The 22,201-nt window shown below is 42.9% G+C and overlaps 1 protein-coding gene across 1 annotated transcript in view; it reads right to left on the minus strand.

The window, feature by feature from the left end:
* unc80 (unc-80 homolog (C. elegans)) overlaps nt 1-22,201 on the minus strand; it is a 78,984-nt gene that overhangs the window by 21,750 nt on the left and 35,033 nt on the right. The window contains exons 33-50 of the mRNA XM_030070545.1: nt 20,002-20,188; nt 19,319-19,450; nt 18,985-19,128; nt 18,632-18,732; nt 18,425-18,511; nt 17,851-18,034; nt 17,507-17,601; nt 17,339-17,428; nt 16,948-17,049; nt 16,640-16,820; nt 16,170-16,172; nt 15,658-15,923; nt 15,168-15,302; nt 14,920-15,058; nt 3,900-3,996; nt 3,568-3,738; nt 2,818-2,948; nt 2,028-2,244 (exon numbers count right to left, since the gene is read on the minus strand). Coding sequence (XP_029926405.1) covers nt 2,028-2,244; nt 2,818-2,948; nt 3,568-3,738; nt 3,900-3,996; nt 14,920-15,058; nt 15,168-15,302; nt 15,658-15,923; nt 16,170-16,172; nt 16,640-16,820; nt 16,948-17,049; nt 17,339-17,428; nt 17,507-17,601; nt 17,851-18,034; nt 18,425-18,511; nt 18,632-18,732; nt 18,985-19,128; nt 19,319-19,450; nt 20,002-20,188 — 2,462 coding nt within the window. The remainder of the gene's footprint in view (nt 1-2,027; nt 2,245-2,817; nt 2,949-3,567; nt 3,739-3,899; nt 3,997-14,919; nt 15,059-15,167; nt 15,303-15,657; nt 15,924-16,169; nt 16,173-16,639; nt 16,821-16,947; nt 17,050-17,338; nt 17,429-17,506; nt 17,602-17,850; nt 18,035-18,424; nt 18,512-18,631; nt 18,733-18,984; nt 19,129-19,318; nt 19,451-20,001; nt 20,189-22,201) is intronic.

The following is a 22,201-nucleotide window of genomic DNA, read 5'->3' on the forward strand; positions in this document are numbered from 1 at the left end:
TGGCGGGTTATTATCGGGGGTTTTGTCCCCATTTTGCTTCTGTGGTAGCCCCACTGACTGAATTGTTGAAAGCTGATGTGAAATATGTTTGGTCTCCACTGTGTCAACAGGCGTTTGACCAAGTGAAGAGCATGCTGTCTTCAGGCCCCGTGCTTACGGCTCCTCGGATGGACTGGCCGTTCAAGCTGCAAGTTGATGCAAGTGATGTTGGGGCTGGGGCAGTATTATTGCAGACAGATGGAGACGGACAGGAAAGATCAGTGAGCTATTTTTCAAAGAAGTTCAAGGTTTATCAAAGGCATTATTCAGTCATAGAAAAAGAAGCACTTGCTCTTATCTGGGCCTTGCAGCATTTTGACGTTTATGTTGGCTCAGGGTCTAATTTGGTGGTATACACTGACCACAACCCATTAACCTTTTTGCGTTCCCTTCAAAATCCCAATCAAAGGTTGATGCGGTGGGCTTTGTTCTTGCAACCATTTCATTTAGATATACGCCATATTAAGGGTAAAGAAAATGTAGTTGCAGATGCACTCTCTCGTGCGCCCTGGTCGTAATTTTTTTTTTTGGTTGTTTTAGGTACCCCTGCCTGTTAACTTAAAATCCTTGGTTTCCACTGTTCCAATTTAATGTACTCTTAAAAGTGCTTCCTCCGGATCCAAGGTTGCTGGGTCATGAAGATTGGGAAAAGGGGGAGAAGGGTGTGTAAAGGTGATGGGAAGATTTGGGGTATAGTTGTGTTTGTTATTGTAGGTGTAAATATGGGCTGATCTCTTATAATGGATTAGATACTGTATGGAATTTTTTTTTTTTTTTTGTTTTTGTTTGGAATTAATTCTTGTCTCATTTCAGGGTCTGAGGTGGACCTCATTCTTAAGGAGGGGGGTGTGACGGCCCTTGGCCTTTAGGTCCTCTCCCTCTGTGTGAGGAGGCTGTGGAAGGATGCGGCTGGGAGTGGTCTATTAGGGAGATGGTTGGCACCTGAGATTGGGGTGGGGCAAACCCTATATATATAGGTGCCTGGAGAGTTGAGCTCTCTCTCCTCCTTTTGTTTGCCTGGTTTGGTTGGTTTGGGTTGAGTTATTTTATTGTTTTTCTATACACACATACCCACACACACGCACACATCTTCATTCATCCATACACTTCCTACACTACTGATTACTGACTGCACAATTAATTTAGTTTATTTAAATAAATTTATCTTTTTACTTTAAAGTCATGTGTGGTCTCCACATTTTGTCCTTCCCTTGAGCCAGGTTGTGACACTTGTTTAAACTCTCAAAGTTCAAACCTTCGTAGAAAAATAAGTCCAGTATTATAGAATGAACGCATTCTGTACTGTACAGGAGACACGGCACGGAGGAGATTGATTGACAATGGTCTACAGTCCCTTAGCCAATCAGGACGCAGAACACAATGCGTTGTTAAAAAAAAAAAAAAAGCATGCAAAATTGCACAAAAAAAAATCCGCGAAACTGCGAGGCCGCGAAAGGTGAACCGCGTTATAGCGAGGGACAACTGTATACAAAAGGAAATAAAAGATATAATCTGTAATGAATGTTTTTCTCGTGACATATAGAAATATTTCCAGGATCTATAGTTTTTCCACTAAATTGCATCTTTTTCAAATCTATAGGGCTATAATATAAAATAAAATTTTCTAATTTTCTAAATTTCTAATAACTTCTTTTTCTAATAATAAAACAAGCGGCTCAACTTTATGGTTAAAAATCATACTGCTATTACTGGAAAATGAATAAATGAATAATTTGCATAATAATTGTCATTTTCACTGGAAAAAAAATATATTAAAATGATGTGATTTTTGCTGGGGCTGTACCAAACAAACATGTTTTCACCTGGAGAGTTCAGTTAGCGTGCCAGGGCGTCTCTGCAGCAGCACAATAATTCATTTCTGATGCTGCTTTGCCACACATTTGACCTTCATCAATAAAATGCAGCTCCTGTGTGTTTGGATATTGCACTTGGCCATGGTGCAGTTTTGCAGTGTTTCAGCGTTTCACCTCATGTGGGACTTGATGTCCAGCAGCTCCAGAGCGGTGACCCTCGGCTCGCCGGCGACGTTCTGCAGGATTTTGAGCCGCGGGCCGCAGTGTTTGTAGAACTCGGTGCAGATGTTGAGGAGCGACTCCCGCGGCCGGCGAAACTCCTCCCGGGCGATGCGCTCATCCAGCTCCTCCCTCGGCATGCCCTGGCCCTCCTCCAGCAGGTGGAGGTTGTCTCTGGAAACACACACACACACACAAAGTGAAAATCAGACACAAACAGATGCACACATGTTAACCCAGAAAAATCAGGAAGAAACTAGTTACATTTACTCATATTACTTTTTTCGCATCAGGCTGATCTGGTGTAAATTGTGCACTTTATCTTGTCACAATAATTTTTCAAAATAAAATAATCTAGTTTGAACTGTGTCTTGTCCTTTTAGAATGGTGATCCAATTGATAATGTCATCTAAAAAACGTACTCATTTGTTTGTAATGAGCTACTTTTTACTTTTACGTAATATATTATTACACTGGTAATCTGAAAACTGAAGCAAGGTAGCAGTACTATTTCCATACAGTGTTTCAACACAGTTTCCACCTTTGCAAACACCATATATTAAGATTTTAACAGCATGCCAAACACTGTAAGTAAAAAAAACACAGGCCTACACAAGATGCACTGTGGTACAACACAGAGACCACTCAAAATGGAAAAAAAAAATGACTGTCATCATTGGGAAATTAAAAAAAAAAAAAAAAAAGTGGCCCTCAGGACTCAGAGCCTGCTGGTTTGCATTCTAGCCATCCACGCAGAGACAGTGGTCATGCTGTGGTCCTGACCTGGTGTTGACCCCTCCCGACATGGCGTGGTTGGCTGTGGTGACTCCCTTATGGCCCTGGTCACAGCGGGACATCTGGGGCGCTGTCATGGGCCTGGGGTGGGGGGTGTGGGGTGTGGGCATGGGTTCAAGAGAAACAGACAGGCCATCGTTTTCATCTCGATACATAAAACCAGTCAGTGTCAGTCAACCTACAAGTTCCTGCACACTCATTCATACGTGAAATTATACTGGTTTAATGACTTTCACATGTTTCTAGTTTATCGCTGACCTTAAGAAATGTGTAACAGATTAGCAGGGAGCAGTGGGGGGAGAACACATGCCATCACCAGTTTTGGGCACCTGTTTCTATTTGTAAGTTTTATTGTCTGAAGAAGTCTGTCAAAACATGCTGACAGTGAAAAATGATAAGACTTCATTGAATTATTATAACTTTCGGCCGATAGTTTTTCAACTTCTCATCAGCAATCTGTCCGAAAACTGTTACTCCAACACTGACTGCATCTGGTTGTGTGTGCAGAGTGAAGCAACTTGAGTACGGGTGTGTATTTCTATCCATATGGCAGGAGTGGAGTGTGTAAGTGAATGCAGTCAGTCTGTGTAAAACACACAATTTCACATCAAATTGAGCGCCCAATTTTGCATGACAAATTGAGAATGCACATGGATATCAGCTGTGTGTGTGTGTGTGTGTGTGTGTGTGTGTGTCAGACCTTGTGAGGGCTTCGGAGCTGTACAGCAGGGCCTGCAGCGAGGTGGCCAGGGCGGCGATGGCGGCGATCTCGTCCCTGGCAGCCGAAGCCGACTCCATGGTGACCGTGTTGCTCTTGAGCTTCTGCAGGAAGCAGGGAACCAACGCCTCCAGCACCATCAGCATCTGGAGACTGAGGAGGAACACACACATTCAGACACAGAGACGGCATTTAGCGACGCTGCTGCTGATACACAGTCATGAGAAAAAGCTTCATATAGAGGAAAAACTAAAGAGAAAATAAAAAGAGAAAGCACAGAAGAGGCAGCCAGAACCATGTGTGTGTTTCCGTACCTCCTGAAGGATTCAGGCGCGTAAGCAACCACGGTGACACACAGTTTGATGGCTTCGCTGATGGAGAAGGCCAAGTCCTCGTTGCCATAACAGAAATCTGAAACACAGCATGCAGCGTCAGACTTCAGCTGCACAGACACTCGCTTCACTGTCCTCTCCTTTTCAACAAAAGCCTTTCATAAAAAAAGTAAAGAGAGATGGAAAGGCACAACTACATTTGTTTGCATAACTCAAATACACACAGGGCATCCACAGAACAGCTTTACTAGGCTATTTATAGCTTGCAATAAATGGACAGATGGTCTGCTAATTTCTAAAGGCTGGTTCCTGGGATTATTGGAATCATGAAAAGATGAGTGGGTCTACTGTAAGGAGCGCTTCCAACTCTAACTACATCTATCAGTCTGGCTCCTGACCATGTCTGGGTTTCCCAAAAGCATCCTAATTTAATGATGAGAGTTAGTAATCGCTCTCCACTGTTAGCTAATGGATGGGGATGACCTTAGCAGGAGAATCATTTTGAGGAATCAGGTCCAGCCCTGTAGAGGCTGCAGGGACCAATATGCATAGTCGTGGTTTCCTCTGAGGACTCATATTGTGGTTATTTTGGAAAATGTGAAAACTGCGAGCTGATTTACAATTTCAGTGGGCATGATCATTTTTGCATAATTTTCATTTTCATTTCAAAATAAATTAAAATGATGATGGTGTGGAATCAAACATGTTTTTTTTTTTGTTTTTTTTTAATATTTAATTTATAATGCTTTTTGTCACACATTTTTACCATCATCAAAAGGTAAAAATGTGCAATTTGGATTTTGCACTTGACCATAATGTGATTTCAGTAATGTAGCGCCCTTAGCCTGACTGGAAGAACACACTATAGACACCTACACTCTCTAGGTTCGGAGAGTTGGACCCCTATGTTAATCAAATGAGATAACATGAAGTTGAACGTTGACAATTTATTGTCACACACATATAAATGCTTGCAGTGTATGAAAAATAAAAAATTACAAAAAATAGAGCTCTTTCTAAAAAATAAAATAAAATAAAAAAATAAAATAAAATAAAAGTGTCCCTTCTTCCTTACTGGAAGATAAGAGTTCAGTTCAATTCTGTTCCATGTGTGTAAATACCACTACTACTACCCGGGTAGGTTTTGTGTGTGGTTCTTATCTGTGTCAGAGAGTAAGTGAGATGATGTCGAAGTTCTGCGGAGTGGATCCCACGGCTGGCCACACTGTGCACCGCTCCGTCCAATCAATCGTCCGTCCTGGCTCGCCACCGAACCTCCAAGGCTCGGGATTTGAATTCAGTTCCTAATCCAGCAATTAAAAAAACCAATCTGCACATAGAGTACAGAAAATATAATCATCATTCTCTGTTCAATCAAATAACACCATACTATTCTCACTTTTCACTCTGAATATCCTCATAAATAAATATACCCAGATGCAGGATATATAGATAGTGTTCAAATCAGTGTAAATGATGCTGTATACATTTACAATACCATTTAAATATTTTTAACCATGACAATTATTCATCATGAACTTCAATTTTTAACATGAATTCACTTATTTATATTTTTAAACCATTTTAAATGTTTATCTTTTTAACGGTAGCTCAACACCTCCTTATAACCTTTTTAAATGTAAAATAACAGTTTCACATTACCTTCTTTTTTTAAACCAATCTAAATATTTAAACAACCTCAGTACAATAAAACAATTTATGCACATTGTAATTATGACAATAATAATTAACACAACCTGGCATCTTAACACAATGCATCATATGTCTCTATTTCTCTCATGTAACTGCAGCTAACTATGTTAACGGTTAGCGTTTACATCAACTGTCAAGGGAATATCTGAGTTAGCGCAGCGTTAGCGCCACTCGCGATTAGCGTTAGCGTTAGCTAATTTATGCTAGCGATCTTTTTAAAGTCCGTTTACACGGTTCACAATGATACAAACAGTACCACGGTGGGTTCAAACATTAGGAATACTCCTGTAACTCCGACTGGTTTAGGTAAAATAACTCATTTCAAAGCATTTTCACACAAGCTAAATCAACAAGCAACAACGAGGCTTAGCCTCTAGCATGTAGCAGCCACGCTTACCGGAGTTTTCTCAGGGCTCACACGGATGAAACGGCTCCTCTCATCCAACAAAAAATACATAGACTCGTTCCTAACAAGTAAAAGGCTTATTAGACAGTGCTATGAGATGATAAATCATGAATTTTGGACTTTACACCGTCTTTCTTACCGATGCTTGTCCGCTCGGTTGTATTGAGCTCTCTCGTCAGTGTCCCGGGTCAGAGAGAGAGCGTACTGTGTGTGTACTTGACAATGAGCAAGGAGCTCACTCGCCACCTTGTGGTGAGGCACGGTAACACAACTAAATAACACAAATGGGTTTAGTACCCATGTGGGTTACACCCTCCCCTCTTAAATCTGCATGAGTCCCTTCATGAGCCGGTCTCTGGTTCAGATGGGGAGTATCGTAGCTGCTAATAGTGTCTAATGCTTGGTTAAAGCTCTGTAAAATAATCTGTGCAAAAGACATTAAAGGGTTCCCAAGCTTAACATACTGAAAACGGTCAGGGGGTTGTCGTGACCTTTCTGACCTCCGTGTGGGGTCAGTTGTTTCTCCATCTGTTACAGTTTCACTTCCAGTCTCTTGGTCAGATGTTTTAGATGCTTGAGTGTGATTTGGCTCAGCATCTTGGAGAACTTCCACATTTTCTCCACCTTCAGAATTTTCCTCATCAGTTGCCTTTGTCATATCCATGTTATTTGTCACATCCATGTTATTTGTCACATCCATTTCATTTGTCACATCCATTTCATTTTCATGTGTCACGTCCTGTTGTGTACTGTCCTCGTCAGCAAGAGGTTGCTCAATCGTACCCTCGAGTTCCCTTCCTTCTACCATCTCAGCAGGTACGGCAGGGGAATTTCTGTCATTAGGACCATCCTGAGGTTGGGAGGTCAAGAACCTTGATGTCATGGTTGGCAAGTTTTCATTCTCCTCTGAATATGCATTGTGTGGCTGCCGTCTCGGCATTTCACACACCTCAGTGAACCTTTCCTCAGGAGCAACAGAAAACTGGGCAGGATAGATGAACACATCGTCCTCAGATTCTGACAGTTCTTCTAAGAGTTGCGGATGACTATGTCGGGTTCTTCGCCGGAGAACCTTAGGTTTGGCTGGTTCAGTTTCCTCCGTTTCTGAGAGATCACCACAAGGGAGAAGTAAGTCCCGATGAAGAATTCGGACGGGACCATCCCCATTGATGGACTGCACTTTGTACACAGGTAGGTCTCCCATCTTTTCTAGAACCTTGTACATAGTGGACTCCCACTTGTCCGCAAGCTTGTGTTTACTCCTGAACCTCAGATTTTTCACCAACACTTGGTCTCCTTCCTCTAGTGTCGACTCTCGCACTGCCTTGTCAAAACGGCGTTTGTTTCGATCAGCAACCTTTTGCGCGTTCTTGGTGGCAATCTGGTAACTCTCTTCTAAGCGTGTTTTCAGATATCTCACGTACTGAGAATGGGATCTGGGAGAGCCATCCTTCACAGGTAAGCAAAAGGCAATGTCTACAGGTAATCGGGGTTGACGCCCAAACATCAGTTCATATGGACTGAAACCCGTGACATCGTTCTTGGTGCAGTTATAGGCATGCGTAAGTGGTTTCACATAATCTCGCCAATGACTTTTCTCTTTCTCCTTTAAAGTTCCCAACATGCCTAAGAGGGTTCGATTAAACCTCTCTACGGGGTTTCCTCTAGGGTGGTAGGGTGTTGTGCGCACCTTCGTGATGCCTGTTAGGGCACAGAGTTCTTTGATGAGTTGGGATTCAAAATCCCTGCCCTGATCACTGAGCAGCCGCTCAGGAAAGCCGTAATGTACAAAGAACTGCTCCCAAAGGGTTTTGGCGACTGTTGTGGCCTTCTGGTCCTTGGTAGGTATAGCAACGGCATACTTGGTAAAATGGTCTGTGATGACCAAGATGTCCTTGGTATTACGATTGTCTGGTTCTAAGGACAAGTAGTCAATGCACACCAATTCCATGGGGCGAGTTGTGTGGATATTTACAAGAGGTGCAGATCTTTCCGGTTGTGTCTTCCTTCTGACACAACGCCCGCATGACTTAATCTTTTTCTCCACATCTGCAGCCATTTTTGGCCAATAGAACCTTGACCTAACCAAATCAAGGGTTCTCTCCAAACCCATGTGTCCCATATCCTCATGTAAGGACTTGAGAATGGCAGCACGGAGAGATTCTGGGGCAACTAACTGGTAAGTTAGAGCATCTCCTGCTTGACGTGTTCTGTACAAAAGACCATTCCTCATCTCCAACCTTTTCTTTTCCTTGAGCATCAGCTTGACCTCTGGGGAGTCAGGGTTGAGGTTGGCCTCACCTCCGGCCTCCAAGATGTTGACAACTTGTCCAATGATCGGGTCGGATTTTTGATGCTGTTGTAGCTCTTCCATACTGTAGGTAGGTATGGTAGAAAAACCTGTCAAGTCATCATTAACATAGGTGTCTGGAACAGCATCAGGATGGATAGCGAGGGATTCTACCAAGGTGATGGAAGGTAGGTCCTTGTCTGCCTCGCTCAGAAGACGGTGCTGACACAAGACAGCGACTGCGTCTACAGGTAAGTCTTGTTGGTCGGGAGAGGAAGAGAGATGGTGTGAGGTGAATCTTTTGATTCGCTCCTTTTCCTCAAGAGATGCCTGGTCGTCAGTTATACTGTCATGTGGCCGTCGAGAAAGGCCGTCAGCATCCTGGTTGCTCTTTCCAGCACGGTACTTAATGTTGAAGTCAAAGGTTGAAAGGGCAGCTAGCCAGCGATAACTGGCAGCATCAAGTTTAGCTGACTTCAGAACATATGTCAAAGGATTGTTATCCGTTATGACGGTGAACGTGTGTCCATAGAGGTAATCATGGAACTTCTCCACGATCGACCATTTAAGAGCTAGGAATTCAAGCTTATGGGCGGGGTATCGCTTTTCACTAGATGAAAGACCTCTGCTCGCATAAGCAATGACTCGCATTTCGCCATCCTGTTCTTGGTATAAAGCAGCCCCTAGACCTGAGGTGCTGGCATCGGTGTGGAGCACATATGATAGTTTTGGGTCTGCAAAGCCGAGGACAGGTGCTGATGTGAGTTTAGCAATGATCATGTCAAAGGCCCTTTGGCATTCAGGCGTCCATCGCTCCTTAAAGGGCTCTTTGGGGTTGAAATACCCTTCAGGGCTAGATGTTCTGGAGCCCTTCCGATAGGGTGGGTAGCCACCGGTGAGGTCGTTCAGTGGTTTGACTATTTTTGAATAGTCTTGAACAAAGCGACGGTAGTACCCCGCAAAGCCCAGGAAGGACTTGAGCTCACCAAGGGTTTGGGGTCTAGGCCAGGTGTGGAGGGCACTGACCTTGTCTGGGTCAGTCTCTACCCCTCTGTCTGAAACGATGTGACCCAGATACCGCACTGAGCTCTGGAAGAAATGGCATTTTTTGGGTGAGAGTTTCAGGCCATTCTCTCTCAACTGCTGGAGGACATGTTTAAGCCGGATTTCATGCTCTTCTAAAGTGCTGGAAAACACAATGATGTCATCTAAAAACACCAGCACTTCTTTCAGATTGATGCTACCCATGACCCTCTCCATCAACCGCTGGAAAGTACTGGGGGCATTTGTAATGCCTTGGGGCATGCGATTGAATTCATAGAACCCAAACGGACACACAAAAGCAGTTTTGGGCTTATCACGTTCCTCCATCTCGATTTGATAATACCCAGATTTTAGGTCCATTACCGAAAACCATCTGGATCCTGCAAGGACCGAAAAGGCTTCTTCCAGATTGGGCAATGCGTATGCATCTCTGATTGTCAGTGAATTCAGCTTGCGATAGTCGATGCAAAGACGGACCTCTCCATTTTTTTTACGAACTACTACAATTGGGGAAGCATAAGGGGACTCAGACTCACGAATCACCCCTGCGTCTAGCAGTGCTTGCAAATGCTTTCTCACAGCTTCATAGTCGTTTGGGTGGATTGGTCGGGACCTCTGCTTGAATGGTGCATCGTCTTTCAGATTTATATGATGTTTCACTCTGGTTGCATGCCCAAAATCGTTCTCATTGCAGGCAAAAACATCACGATACTCATGCAAACTGTTTGTTACTCTGTCCTTCCAGTCTTTTGAAAGGGGCGAGTTACCAAAGTCAATAGTGAAGTCCGACTGGTCTGGTTCCTTGGCTGGTTTGGGAATGCCAGCACAACATCTCACAGTGTCTGCAGGTTGGTCTGAATCAGGTAAGTTGTCATAAATCTCATTGGGAGTGTGAAGCTCAGCAATGACACAATTTGAGGGAAGTGTGACATCATGATCATTCTCATTTCTCATCCACACAGATAATTTGTGAGGATGGTGCTTGGGCAGGTTGACGAGGCAGCACTCCACAAACACCCCACCAGGTAAGATAGAGGATTGAGGCTGCTCGACTATAACACAGCCACTGGTGGTATCAGCCTTCACATATCCTTCTAAACAGACTCTTGCTTGGGCGGGTAGAACTTGCTGCATCTTACCCTTTAGAGTTGCTAACCCTATTCTCCCTGTAGCATTAACCTTATTTCTGAGCTTAAGTACTCGAAGAATTTGTCTATACCCATACACAGAAGACAAATCATTAAAATATTTATCAAGACAGTGTTCTTCATACAAAATGTCAAGTGCATTTGTGCCAATGAGTACTGGTAAGTCACAACTACCACGGCGGTCTGGTACCACTAAGGCTAAGGTGGAAACCTCGGGCTCAACATCAACAAATTCTTTTGGGAACTTGAGAGTGATGGGTACATAGCCTAAATAAGGGACATTTTGACCATTAGCACCTTCAACATCTAGGTCTTGGAGGGGCTGGATAGGGTGTTCTGACAGATAAGTTCTAGAAAAAGAAGCAGTTACTGTGGTCACCTGGGACCCTGAATCAAGGAGACATGTAGTATTAACTCCTGACACACTGACATCTGCAACACATTTCTGTCCTACAAGCCCTTGAGGAAGATTAACTCTGTGAGATCTGATGGATACTTTTGATTTAGGCTTTAGTTTGGGACTGTGATTCTCAGCTACAGCTCCTGGTAGTCCCTCAGCAGGAACTGCATTCAGTTTAAACTTTGTTCCCAGGCTTCTTGTTTTTGCTTGAGCTCCTTTCGCTTCTTTTCAACTAACTCAGGATTTGCCTCATTGTTGCAGGACGGCGCGATGTGGCCATCCTCGCCGCACCTGAAGCAATACCATGGGCGGGGCTTCTTGCTGACAAGTTGTGGTTCAGGGGATGGTGGAGGATTTCCTTCAGCAAGAACTTTGGGCTTAGCCTTTTGTTTCTTACCTGGCTTAGCAGACGCTTGGCTTGAGCTTAAGGATGCTTTTAGAGAAGCTATTTGGGCTTGTAGTTTCGCCACTCGTTTTTCAAGTTTTTGCGGGTCATGAGGGGCAGCTGTCGCCATGTTATCATTGATGGCATAGTCTTCTACTGAGAGTGTGTTTGACTGGACATAAGTTCTTTTAGCCCCAAAGTGCTGTTTCATTCTGTTGGACTTAGCAGTTTGTCTGTCCTCCTCAGAGCGCACCCAAAGGAGTAACTCGGAAAAGGGGGGTGGGTTATTCTTCTTCTGTTCAAGCTGAAGACTAGTAAGTAGACCATTGTTCCAGCAGCCTCTGCAGAACTGCTTAAGCAACTGTCGATCTGAATCACTATCAGCCAAGCCACCTCTTTTGATAACCTTGCTCAAGATTGCCTGCAAGCGCTGCAAATAGCCAGAAGGCTTTTCTCCAGAGTCTTGGTTCGTGTTTAAGAACTTTGCAAAGAGCTCATCGCCATCCTCGATGATACCATAAGCAGAGTCAAGTAGGGCAAGATATTCATGGGGAGAAGCATTGGGTCCAAGATGTTTGACAATTGTGGCGGCAGGTGGGAAAAGACTCTCAACCATCTTCCTGGTTGTATGTGTGTCAGACATAGCAGGATCGGCGAGGTAAAACTCAACGTTGCTGCGCCACGTGTCATAATCAGACTCTGAACTGGAACAGGGGACTTTCCCTGAAAAAGGTCTAAGACGGGTGTTGCCATGATAGTGGTGAGGAAGATCATTGTTCTTGATGACATGCTCAACCACTACTCTTTGTATCTCTGGAGTGGAAAGATGCTCAGAAGGTAAGTAGTGATTAGGGTTCTTATGTGACGATGGCATCGCAGCACCAACTTCGAGTGGGGGTGAGTCACGTTCAGGAGAAAGGATCTGACTGCCACGTGTGTTGACAGAAGTCGCATCAGGCATGTGTGCAGGGCTGGTGTCCTGAGACCCCTGATTAATTCCTGATGCATCAGGCTCAGTTATTTTAGGCTTGGTGGATTCTTGAATCCTAGCTAGTTCATCTAGCAAAACTTTTTCAAACTCTGCTCCACTTAGATGAGCAACATCTTTCAGTTCTCTAAGGTAAGTCTGAGTTAATGTGGAACCTCTGTCTGCTGTGTACAACTCTGACAAGAGCTGAATGTGGTGGACAGTGTTCGGATTACTGGTAGGTCTATTAACAGGTAAAGCATCTTTAAGGTAATCAATAGCTCCACCTGAATGGTATTCCACTATAGCTGTGTGTTTGAACTTAGCTTCACTGCTGGTAACTTTAATTATCCTTTCAATCTTACCATACTGTGCCAAGTAATCAAATACTTCATCATCTATTTCACTACCAGTTACACCACTTACAAGCAGTGAATTGGGCACTTTAACATTTTCAGATATAACTGTATCCATGTTTGTACTGTTACCACAGTCTTAGTCAAGTGATATCAATGTTCACAGAAAATACAATAAAGTGTCAAATGTTCAACTTTCATGTGTAAGATTCAAAGAGAATTTAAACCAACTCCTGGCTGGCTCGCCAAGTTTTATGTAGCGCCCTTAGCCTGACTGGAAGAACACACTATAGACACCTACACTCTCTAGGTTCGGAGAGTTGGACCCCTATGTTAATCAAATGAGATAACATGAAGTTGAACGTTGACAATTTATTGTCACACACATATAAATGCTTGCAGTGTATGAAAAATAAAAAATTACAAAAAATAGAGCTCTTTCTAAAAAATAAAATAAAATAAAAAATAAAATAAAATAAAAGTGTCCCTTCTTCCTTACTGGAAGATAAGAGTTCAGTTCAATTCTGTTCCATGTGTGTAAATACCACTACTACTACCCGGGTAGGTTTTGTGTGTGGTTCTTATCTGTGTCAGAGAGTAAGTGAGATGATGTCGAAGTTCTGCGGAGTGGATCCCACGGCTGGCCACACTGTGCACCGCTCCGTCCAATCAATCGTCCGTCCTGGCTCGCCACCGAACCTCCAAGGCTCGGGATTTGAATTCAGTTCCTAATCCAGCAATTAAAAAAACCAATCTGCACATAGAGTACAGAAAATATAATCATCATTCTCTGTTCAATCAAATAACACCATACTATTCTCACTTTTCACTCTGAATATCCTCATAAATAAATATACCCAGATGCAGGATATATAGATAGTGTTCAAATCAGTGTAAATGATGCTGTATACATTTACAATACCATTTAAATATTTTTAACCATGACAATTATTCATCATGAACTTCAATTTTTAACATGAATTCACTTATTTATATTTTTAAACCATTTTAAATGTTTATCTTTTTAACGGTAGCTCAACACCTCCTTATAACCTTTTTAAATGTAAAATAACAGTTTCACATTACCTTCTTTTTTTAAACCAATCTAAATATTTAAACAACCTCAGTACAATAAAACAATTTATGCACATTGTAATTATGACAATAATAATTAACACAACCTGGCATCTTAACACAATGCATCATATGTCTCTATTTCTCTCATGTAACTGCAGCTAACTATGTTAACGGTTAGCGTTTACATCAACTGTCAAGGGAATATCTGAGTTAGCGCAGCGTTAGCGCCACTCGCGATTAGCGTTAGCGTTAGCTAATTTATGCTAGCGATCTTTTTAAAGTCCGTTTACACGGTTCACAATGATACAAACAGTACCACGGTGGGTTCAAACATTAGGAATACTCCTGTAACTCCGACTGGTTTAGGTAAAATAACTCATTTCAAAGCATTTTCACACAAGCTAAATCAACAAGCAACAACGAGGCTTAGCCTCTAGCATGTAGCAGCCACGCTTACCGGAGTTTTCTCAGGGCTCACACGGATGAAACGGCTCCTCTCATCCAACAAAAAATACATAGACTCGTTCCTAACAAGTAAAAGGCTTATTAGACAGTGCTATGAGATGATAAATCATGAATTTTGGACTTTACACCGTCTTTCTTACCGATGCTTGTCCGCTCGGTTGTATTGAGCTCTCTCGTCAGTGTCCCGGGTCAGAGAGAGAGCGTACTGTGTGTGTACTTGACAATGAGCAAGGAGCTCACTCGCCACCTTGTGGTGAGGCACGGTAACACAACTAAATAACACAAATGGGTTTAGTACCCATGTGGGTTACAGTAATATTTGGAAATGAGCTCATTTCCCTTATTAACTCAAATTGAAATGGAAATAGAAATCTCTAACTCTCATTATAATTATAGAGACATCTTTTCAATAATTTCTTTATTTAGACTGCATTTCTGACACCTTTTGACAAAAAGCTTACACTGAGTTTTGAACTTGCTTAAATGATCACATTTGAGTCAGTCCAGCCCAGCTTAGCTCTGCAGTAATCACACCTTGACCAGTTCTTGTACATTTGATGCGTTTGTCAAACAAATCAATGAACAAAAAGAGCACAAGTCCCATTGTGTGTGGAGGCCTATCCAAAGTGCATGTTATTTGAACCTGGGTGGCACTAGTTGCACCCAGCCTGCACACCTTGGCAGTTTCACCATGCCCTACCTATAAAGAACCACAACATGTGTGCGTATGTGACTGATTCAGACAGTTTACCAAGAGAGCGCAGGGGTTTCTCAGCCTTGACGAGCTCCAGAGCATCGAGGGCGTCCTGAGTCTCCCCCTCCAGAGAGACCAGCAGGTCAAACAGACACTGAGCCGACACTCCCTTGGACAGGCCGGTGCTGGTGCTGGTCTGGGATGGCAGACAAAGACATCACGTGTGCATCCCGGAACACAAATACATGCACAAACCCAAATTCTTACACTGAATAATATGTGCTTTTAGTCTATGTGTGTCTTACAGTGAACTCCAGCAGCGGAGCCACGCTGGCGAACAGCTGCAGGATGAAGGGTTTACGGTGGAGGATGTAGAACTGCCGGCAGCAGAACTCGATGCCCTGCCGCAGTAAAGGGTTGCTCTCATAGTCAGCATATACCTGCAGCAAGAAAACAGTGAGGGTATGTGGGTACCTGGTAATCCAAAATCTCAGACCAGCTGGGAAACATTGTGTGGAATGGTCCCAGGACACTAAAGCACTGAACCCCCAGTTGCTTCCATTCAAGAGTAGATGTTAAATTGGCTCTTTGAGTATTGCTTCAGAAACTGGCTGGTTGTAAATCTGCAGTGAATCAGCCAAGCCACTGAGTCAGCAAAGAAGAGAGGGGTAATTCTTCCCAATAATTAAATATAGAGTGAATTCTCTCTGGTTTTCTCATCACATCTCAGAATCTGCCTGTTTTTTCATTTTTTAGGTATTTTACAGCATAAGCACTTGAATTTCTGTCTCTTACCTGCAGCATGGTTGGCAGGATCCACTGGTAGCCGCTCAGGGAGAAGAGGTGGTTGAAGTGCACTGCGGTGTTGATGGCTGTGGCTGTGTACTGCCTGAGGAGGGCGCTGTCCTCCGGGTGCAGCAGCAGCGCCCCGTTGAAGACGTTGAGGAAGAGCATCATCTCGTCGCCCCAGGGGTACTCGCTGGGCATGCCCAGAAACATCTCCTCCAGCAGCTTGATCCACAGCACCTTGTGCAGGGTGTCCAGGCCAAACAGCTCCTTACCTGGGACAGAGGAGAGGAGTGGGGCTCAAGATCAACTCTCACATCTGAAGTGACATGCGGATCAAAATCAAAATAACTGTCCCAGAATCACCACAAAATTGACTAAAGAACTGGGATTAAAATAACAGAGCTTGATTACAAAATGCAGATTAGCATTTATTTTACATAAATAGATAAATTGATAAAATTCCAACAGCAATACATCTAAAATACAGACTTTTCTAATCTGTCAAAGTGTTATTTCACCAGCTATCGAAAAATTAAAAAATTAAAATAAAAAAAAAATTAAAAACTCCCATAAAGATTTTTTTTCAAGGTTGTGATATCAATTCTTTTTCAGAATGGATGCCACTTTTTTTTTAAGCAAATTTCTTCCATTATTCCTATTTGTTGTGGATACCTTAATACTGGAAATTGTCTGCATACACAGCTAATGGTTAATTAAAACTGGAATGATGCATAGTCACTATTTAGTCGCTATTTATCTGCTTCAGAAACCAAAGAATAATCACTACAGACTCAATGTGTCCAGTCCAGACTATCAAACTGTTTTACTAATTATCCTTTAAATACTTTGATTTAATTTTGTGCTTTTGTGCAGTCATTTATTTTGAATCTGGTGGAGCTTAATTCAGTCAGGAAGGTATAATAACAATGATCTTGTTTTGGAAGTGATAGAATATGGCAACAGGACGCGTCAGGACTCTCTTTCCTACCTTGTGGCTCATTGAAAAGGGAGAACTCGGCGTCGATGGCGGTTCGCGGGAAGGAGGGCAAGCGGAGCAGGTCTTCCTGCAGCAGGGAGACGTGGGACTGCTTGTGCACGGCCGGCATGTGCTGCGTGAGCGAGATGAGGAAGAGGACTCGACCCACCTCCTCCAGTTTGCGGGTAAACACCTGGAGAGGAAACACAGCCGGGAACAAGAGCAACAGACAGAGGGATGAGGGCAACACAGTCTAAAATGTGTTCTTACGATGTCACCATGATGTGTGTTATTTTTCCAAGGAATCATCAACTCCACACCTGTTTCTGGATGAGCTCCTGTCCCTTCTCAGGCAGCATGTGGACCAGGTTCAGCTGGGGGGAGACAGACCTCCGGAAGGGGTAGATGTCCCTCACATAGGTCTGGACGAGGCAGATAGTATAATTTTTGGAGATTAAGTAAGAAATATAAAAGATAGCACTTTAACATGGGTATAAAGCTATATTAACACACATGCAGTGTATGTAACAATGGTATGTGGGTGTTAACACCGTGTGATTGACTGATATTCTTTATTGATACACATAATATCTGCAGCCAGGAAGTAATTTGTCAAAATTATATTGAACTAAAGCTCAACCACTTGATTCCACTGTGCTCTTTAGAATGATACTTGTATTTGTGAGGCAGGTGGACTGTAATGGTCCCCACCTTGGAATAATGGATGAGGTTCCAGCGTTTGTCCATGAGGAAGTAATGTGCTGATCTGGCCTCGGGAATGTTGAAGAATTCAAGGCACTCCTGGTTGGCCAGAGAAAAAAGAGTGAGATCATATCCATTGTATCCTTAGAGTGGATCTAAAAATAACCGTGTTCCTACCTTGAGCAGGGCTTCAAACTGGGTGTCTTCATGGACTGGCAGCTGTGTTGGGATGTCACACTCGTTCTGTCCATGCACCACCAGCGTCTTCGTTCCTGCAATAACAACACATGAGGAATTATTTCATTATATGTGCATATTGTTGCACAACTATTTTTGACTCCAGTTTTGATGATTTTCATTTTTTAATTGGGTTCGAGGGCCGACCGAGGAGAAAACAGAACACAAAATGATTCCAAAACAAATCTTCTCATTCTACACTAAAGGTCTACATGAAAGAGAGCCCAATATTAATAACACAAGTAATGAATATACAGTGCATATGTCATCATCAGTATGTTCACCTGGCATGGAGGCAGTGACCAGCAGTTTAACCTCACACTGCTCCTTCTTCATGGTCTGTTTGAGGTCCTTGAAGAAGAGGCCCTCCACGTAGCCCACCACCTCCCACAGGAAGGTCAGCGTGGCCGAGATGGCGTCCATCCCCCACTCACAGGGCGTCCGCACAAAATACATGATCAGGCCGACCTGCGGAGGGAGAGGAGAGGAGGATGTGGATGGTCCGAATGAGCAGAAAATGACCGGCAATTAAGGAGGGAAATGGCAAAAGCAAAACACATCATTCAAAACAATAAATGTCTCAGCAATGTGCTGCTCTGTCGCTTATCTAGTGTTACTGCTAGATTTGATTAGATTAGGTGAAGCCTGAGTGATCTCTGTGGAGAAAGTGCAGGATATTGAATAACACCAGAGATAAATAACTCAAGCAAATTAAATAATGAATAAAAAATGGAGATGAACTAGATTTAGTGGCGAGCAGACGCTTGCAGATAAGAAAGCTAAGACTGAACAGCCTCAGAGCAGGATGTGTGAAATGTGCGGTTGCTGTCCAGGGTTGCACTGCATCTGTCGTCTCACCAGGTAGTTGAAGAGGATGTGAGAGGTCTGAGCCGGCAGATCTCCGATGTTGAGCAGGAGCTTCCTCAGCATGTACATCAGCTCGTCCTGGCATGACAACATATAAGGAACACGGCTGAGAAATGTGCCACGTTTTAAGATTTTAGCTGGAGTTTGAGCTGATCTGAAAGTGTGTGTGTGTGTGTGTGTGGGTGGGGGTTTTCCTACCTGGCGGTTGCTCACTGTGAGTTTCTCCAGGAAGTGCCGCAGCACCAGGGCCGGGTCTTCAATCAGGCAGTTCCACAGGATCTGCTGGGCGACCGCGCTCACTATGGAAACACAAGGCGGAAAATGTCCCGGTGTGGTGACCAAATGCCATGAAATATCGATGCATTTCACATCAGAAAGACACTGATACAAATGCATGTTTACTGATAGAATAATTCAAAATAATTTAATTCCAACGAATGATCAGTATTTTGGATAATGTGCCTGTTTCTCTTTAATAAAGTAGTTCCACCACTGACATATGGACACGACATAATGTATCTACACTAAATATCCCACATGTGAGCACATACCAGCCACTCCGTCCTCCCGCACCTCCCCGTCCTCCATGAGGTGCACTATGGGCAGCACGGCAGCACAGATGCATGGTGGGAAAACAGCTTGTGGCGGCTGCAGCATGTGGTGGGTAGGGGTGTGTTCTGTTGTGTTCTCTTCATCTGGCAAAAGAATGATAAAGTAACTAGTTTTTTCCTGTGAGACAATTAAAGAAATAAATTATTTTTTGTTTGTTTTTTTTAAATAAAATAATTTAAAAAGCCCTAAACCTATTTTTAATGGCCAGCTTATGGATTTGCTAGAGTGTTTTAATTTCTCTAGATGTTTGAGTTAAGTCTGCATCCGTCTTACCCTCAGCGCTGACCACCGAGCGGACGGACCACACGGAGCCCCGGCGGAAGGAGTAGTTCCTGTGCGAGTTGCTGGAGGCACAGGACGGACTGACGGACAGACGACGTGACGCCAGGTTCACCACTTCTTCTGCTGGCAGGAGGAGGAGGAGGACAGGAGAGATGTCAGACAAAACCATGACGCAGATACAGGACGAACTTCCTGTTTTTTCAACTGCTTTTTGACACTGATTTTGGATATATCATATAGCAAACAAAAGACTAAATACAGTCTCCCTACAGTATCATTAGAGCATCCGTCAGACACCATATTTGGTGTGAGGATGTGTGTGTTTATGTGGAGGGAAAGCATCAACTATCTATTGGTTGCATTAAAAGAAAAAAAAAAAAAACATTAAGCTGCTTTCCCTGGCTGTGCTTGTCCCAGTTCCAACACGACAGTCAATATTTCTGTTTTACTATTACGTCATTAATTTTTTTTCTATAATGTGTATGTTTTTTATTGTTATGTTTATTTGTATCCTTCCTTTTGAATTTTAAATGTTTAGATTCTTATAGTGTTTGTGGACTTCTTTTGTATTTAATTATCTTGTTATTTCATCCTCTCTTGGGAAACACCTCGTGCTCTAAGCTGGAAAGCGGTGATAGAAGTTCATTTTGTTGTTGTGTGCCCGGTAGCCCCACCTTCCTCCTCCTGCTCAGGCGGGGGGCTGCAGGTGGGCTCGTAGCAGGCCTCCTGGGCCACGGGGATAGCCGTGATGATGCTGGCCTCGCGGCCCAGACGCCGCTTCTCCTCTTCCTGCTGCAGGTTCTTCAGGATGTGCTCGGCCCGCTGGTGGGAACGCGACACCGCTCTTGCCGAGAAGGATTTCTGCAGGGGTGGGCATGGGGGGGCGGAAAAGCACAGAGGGGGCACAGCGGGCACAAACATACAAAGGACTCAGAATGAGAGACAGTAACGAAAACATTTTACAAAGTCATTTAGTCTCATATTCAGTCTTAAAAATCTTGCTTTTCCTCAACCTAGTGAAAACATCCGCCAGCTGGATGAGATAATCCCACTTGAGTTTGATGCAGTTTCACTTATTTCAGGATTTTTTTGTCGGAATAAATATAAATATGTTGAAACAAGGCACAATAAGAAAGATCAGCCTACTAGCAGCAAGACAATGACACTTATTCAAGAATTCTGGAGACAAATTAAAGTGGGATTATCTCAGCCCAGTGGTGGATTTTTACACCTGCATGAAAAAAAAAACAAGATTTTACCACGGAACATGAGACTAAATGACCGAGCGATTTCAGAACTTACAGTACGTGGAGTTATGCTAGACTCACTGTAATATCTGATGGACATTTGATGATGAAAAAAGACCAGACGACACAAATACAGTAACTCTCCTCCAGCACATTTAACACATGCTTCAGTGTCAATAACAGATATATTTGATGACGATTAACACGTATCAAACAGAAAAGATTCATACCACGAAAAAAATTGGGATACAAATTTATTCAGACTGGACTTTGTCGGGAGAGTGTATTGTATCTTGCATAAATGCCTCGCAGCATTCATACAAGCGCTGATACACACACACACACACATCAGAGCGGTCTGAACACATGGAAACAAACGGCAAAGTCATTCTCATCCGATGACCATGCAAAGACAACACAGCACACACAAAACAGTTCCCAAGGCATGCTGTGATTTTTTTTTTTTTTTTTTTTTTTTTTTTTTTTTGCGTTTATTTAACAGCTAGACCAAGCGCTAGAAAAACTCACTGAGCGGTGTGTGTTACTAATCAAGATGCAAATATCGAGAATGATCCCTGAAACTCCCCTAAGCTCTCAATCCCCGATGAAAATCCTGTTGCTTTCAATGGGTCAGACACTCAATGGAGGGAAAAATTCTCTTCAGTCAACGATCTGAGGTAACACGATGCATCAATACAAACATCCGTACAGAAATCCCAACTTACTATGGTATGGACTGACTGAATTAATGTGGGATACTAAAAACAAAGACAGTCAATATATAAATGACAGAACACATGCGTCTCAGGTCTATCAGTTTGTAAGTCAAATATTTTCATCATCATGCTCAGTCATCATCAAACAGAGAAAACCATTTTACGACTTCAATGGGATCAGTTCACTGTGATGTCGGCTCGTTTGCTAGAAGTGGATTTCTTGGTGCAACTTTTAAAAAAAAGGATTACACTGCACCAGCACAGTAGCACCAGATGTTATAAGAAAGGACTAAAGTGCATTGAATTTGCTTGATTTTGAATTTGAGAGTTTGGATGTGAGAAATCCACATCCATAACTGGTTCAAGTGGATTTGTCCTTTTTTTTTTTTTTTCTTTTTTTGTATGCGGGATGTGCGGTGTTGGACATTTCTGCTTGAAGCTTGGAGACTTTTTGGCCTGTTGGTTGCTCCATGATGGGCCGATCGGTTTTATATTCAAAAGGCCAAGACTTTGTGTCAAAATCCATCTTTTGCCCAAGTTTCATCCAAACTAGTGCAGCAGAAGCTCAGAAATCGACCGTGACAAACAGACAGAGATGAGTCCATCGTCCTTTCCCCAATCTTCAATCATGAGGACAAAAATTACAGCTTGTTCCACAAAAGAGATACGGACTTGAAAGAAAAAGCACATTTTGAATCATTTTCTGTATATTTCTGAACAAATGCATGATTTTCAAATGACATATCTGTCCCTCACGATCAAAGATCCCAGAAAGGATAATGGATCAGGCTTGCATTTATTCAAAAATATACAGAAAATTCTTCAAAATGTTATATTTTTTTCCCCTTTGATCTCAGCATCCCTTTTGTAGAATAAGCTGTTAGAGAAGAAACACCTCAGACTCTGCACAT

Source organism: Myripristis murdjan, chromosome 2, assembly GCF_902150065.1.
Source record: "Myripristis murdjan chromosome 2, fMyrMur1.1, whole genome shotgun sequence".
NCBI classification, from domain to species: Eukaryota; Metazoa; Chordata; class Actinopteri; order Holocentriformes; family Holocentridae; genus Myripristis; species Myripristis murdjan.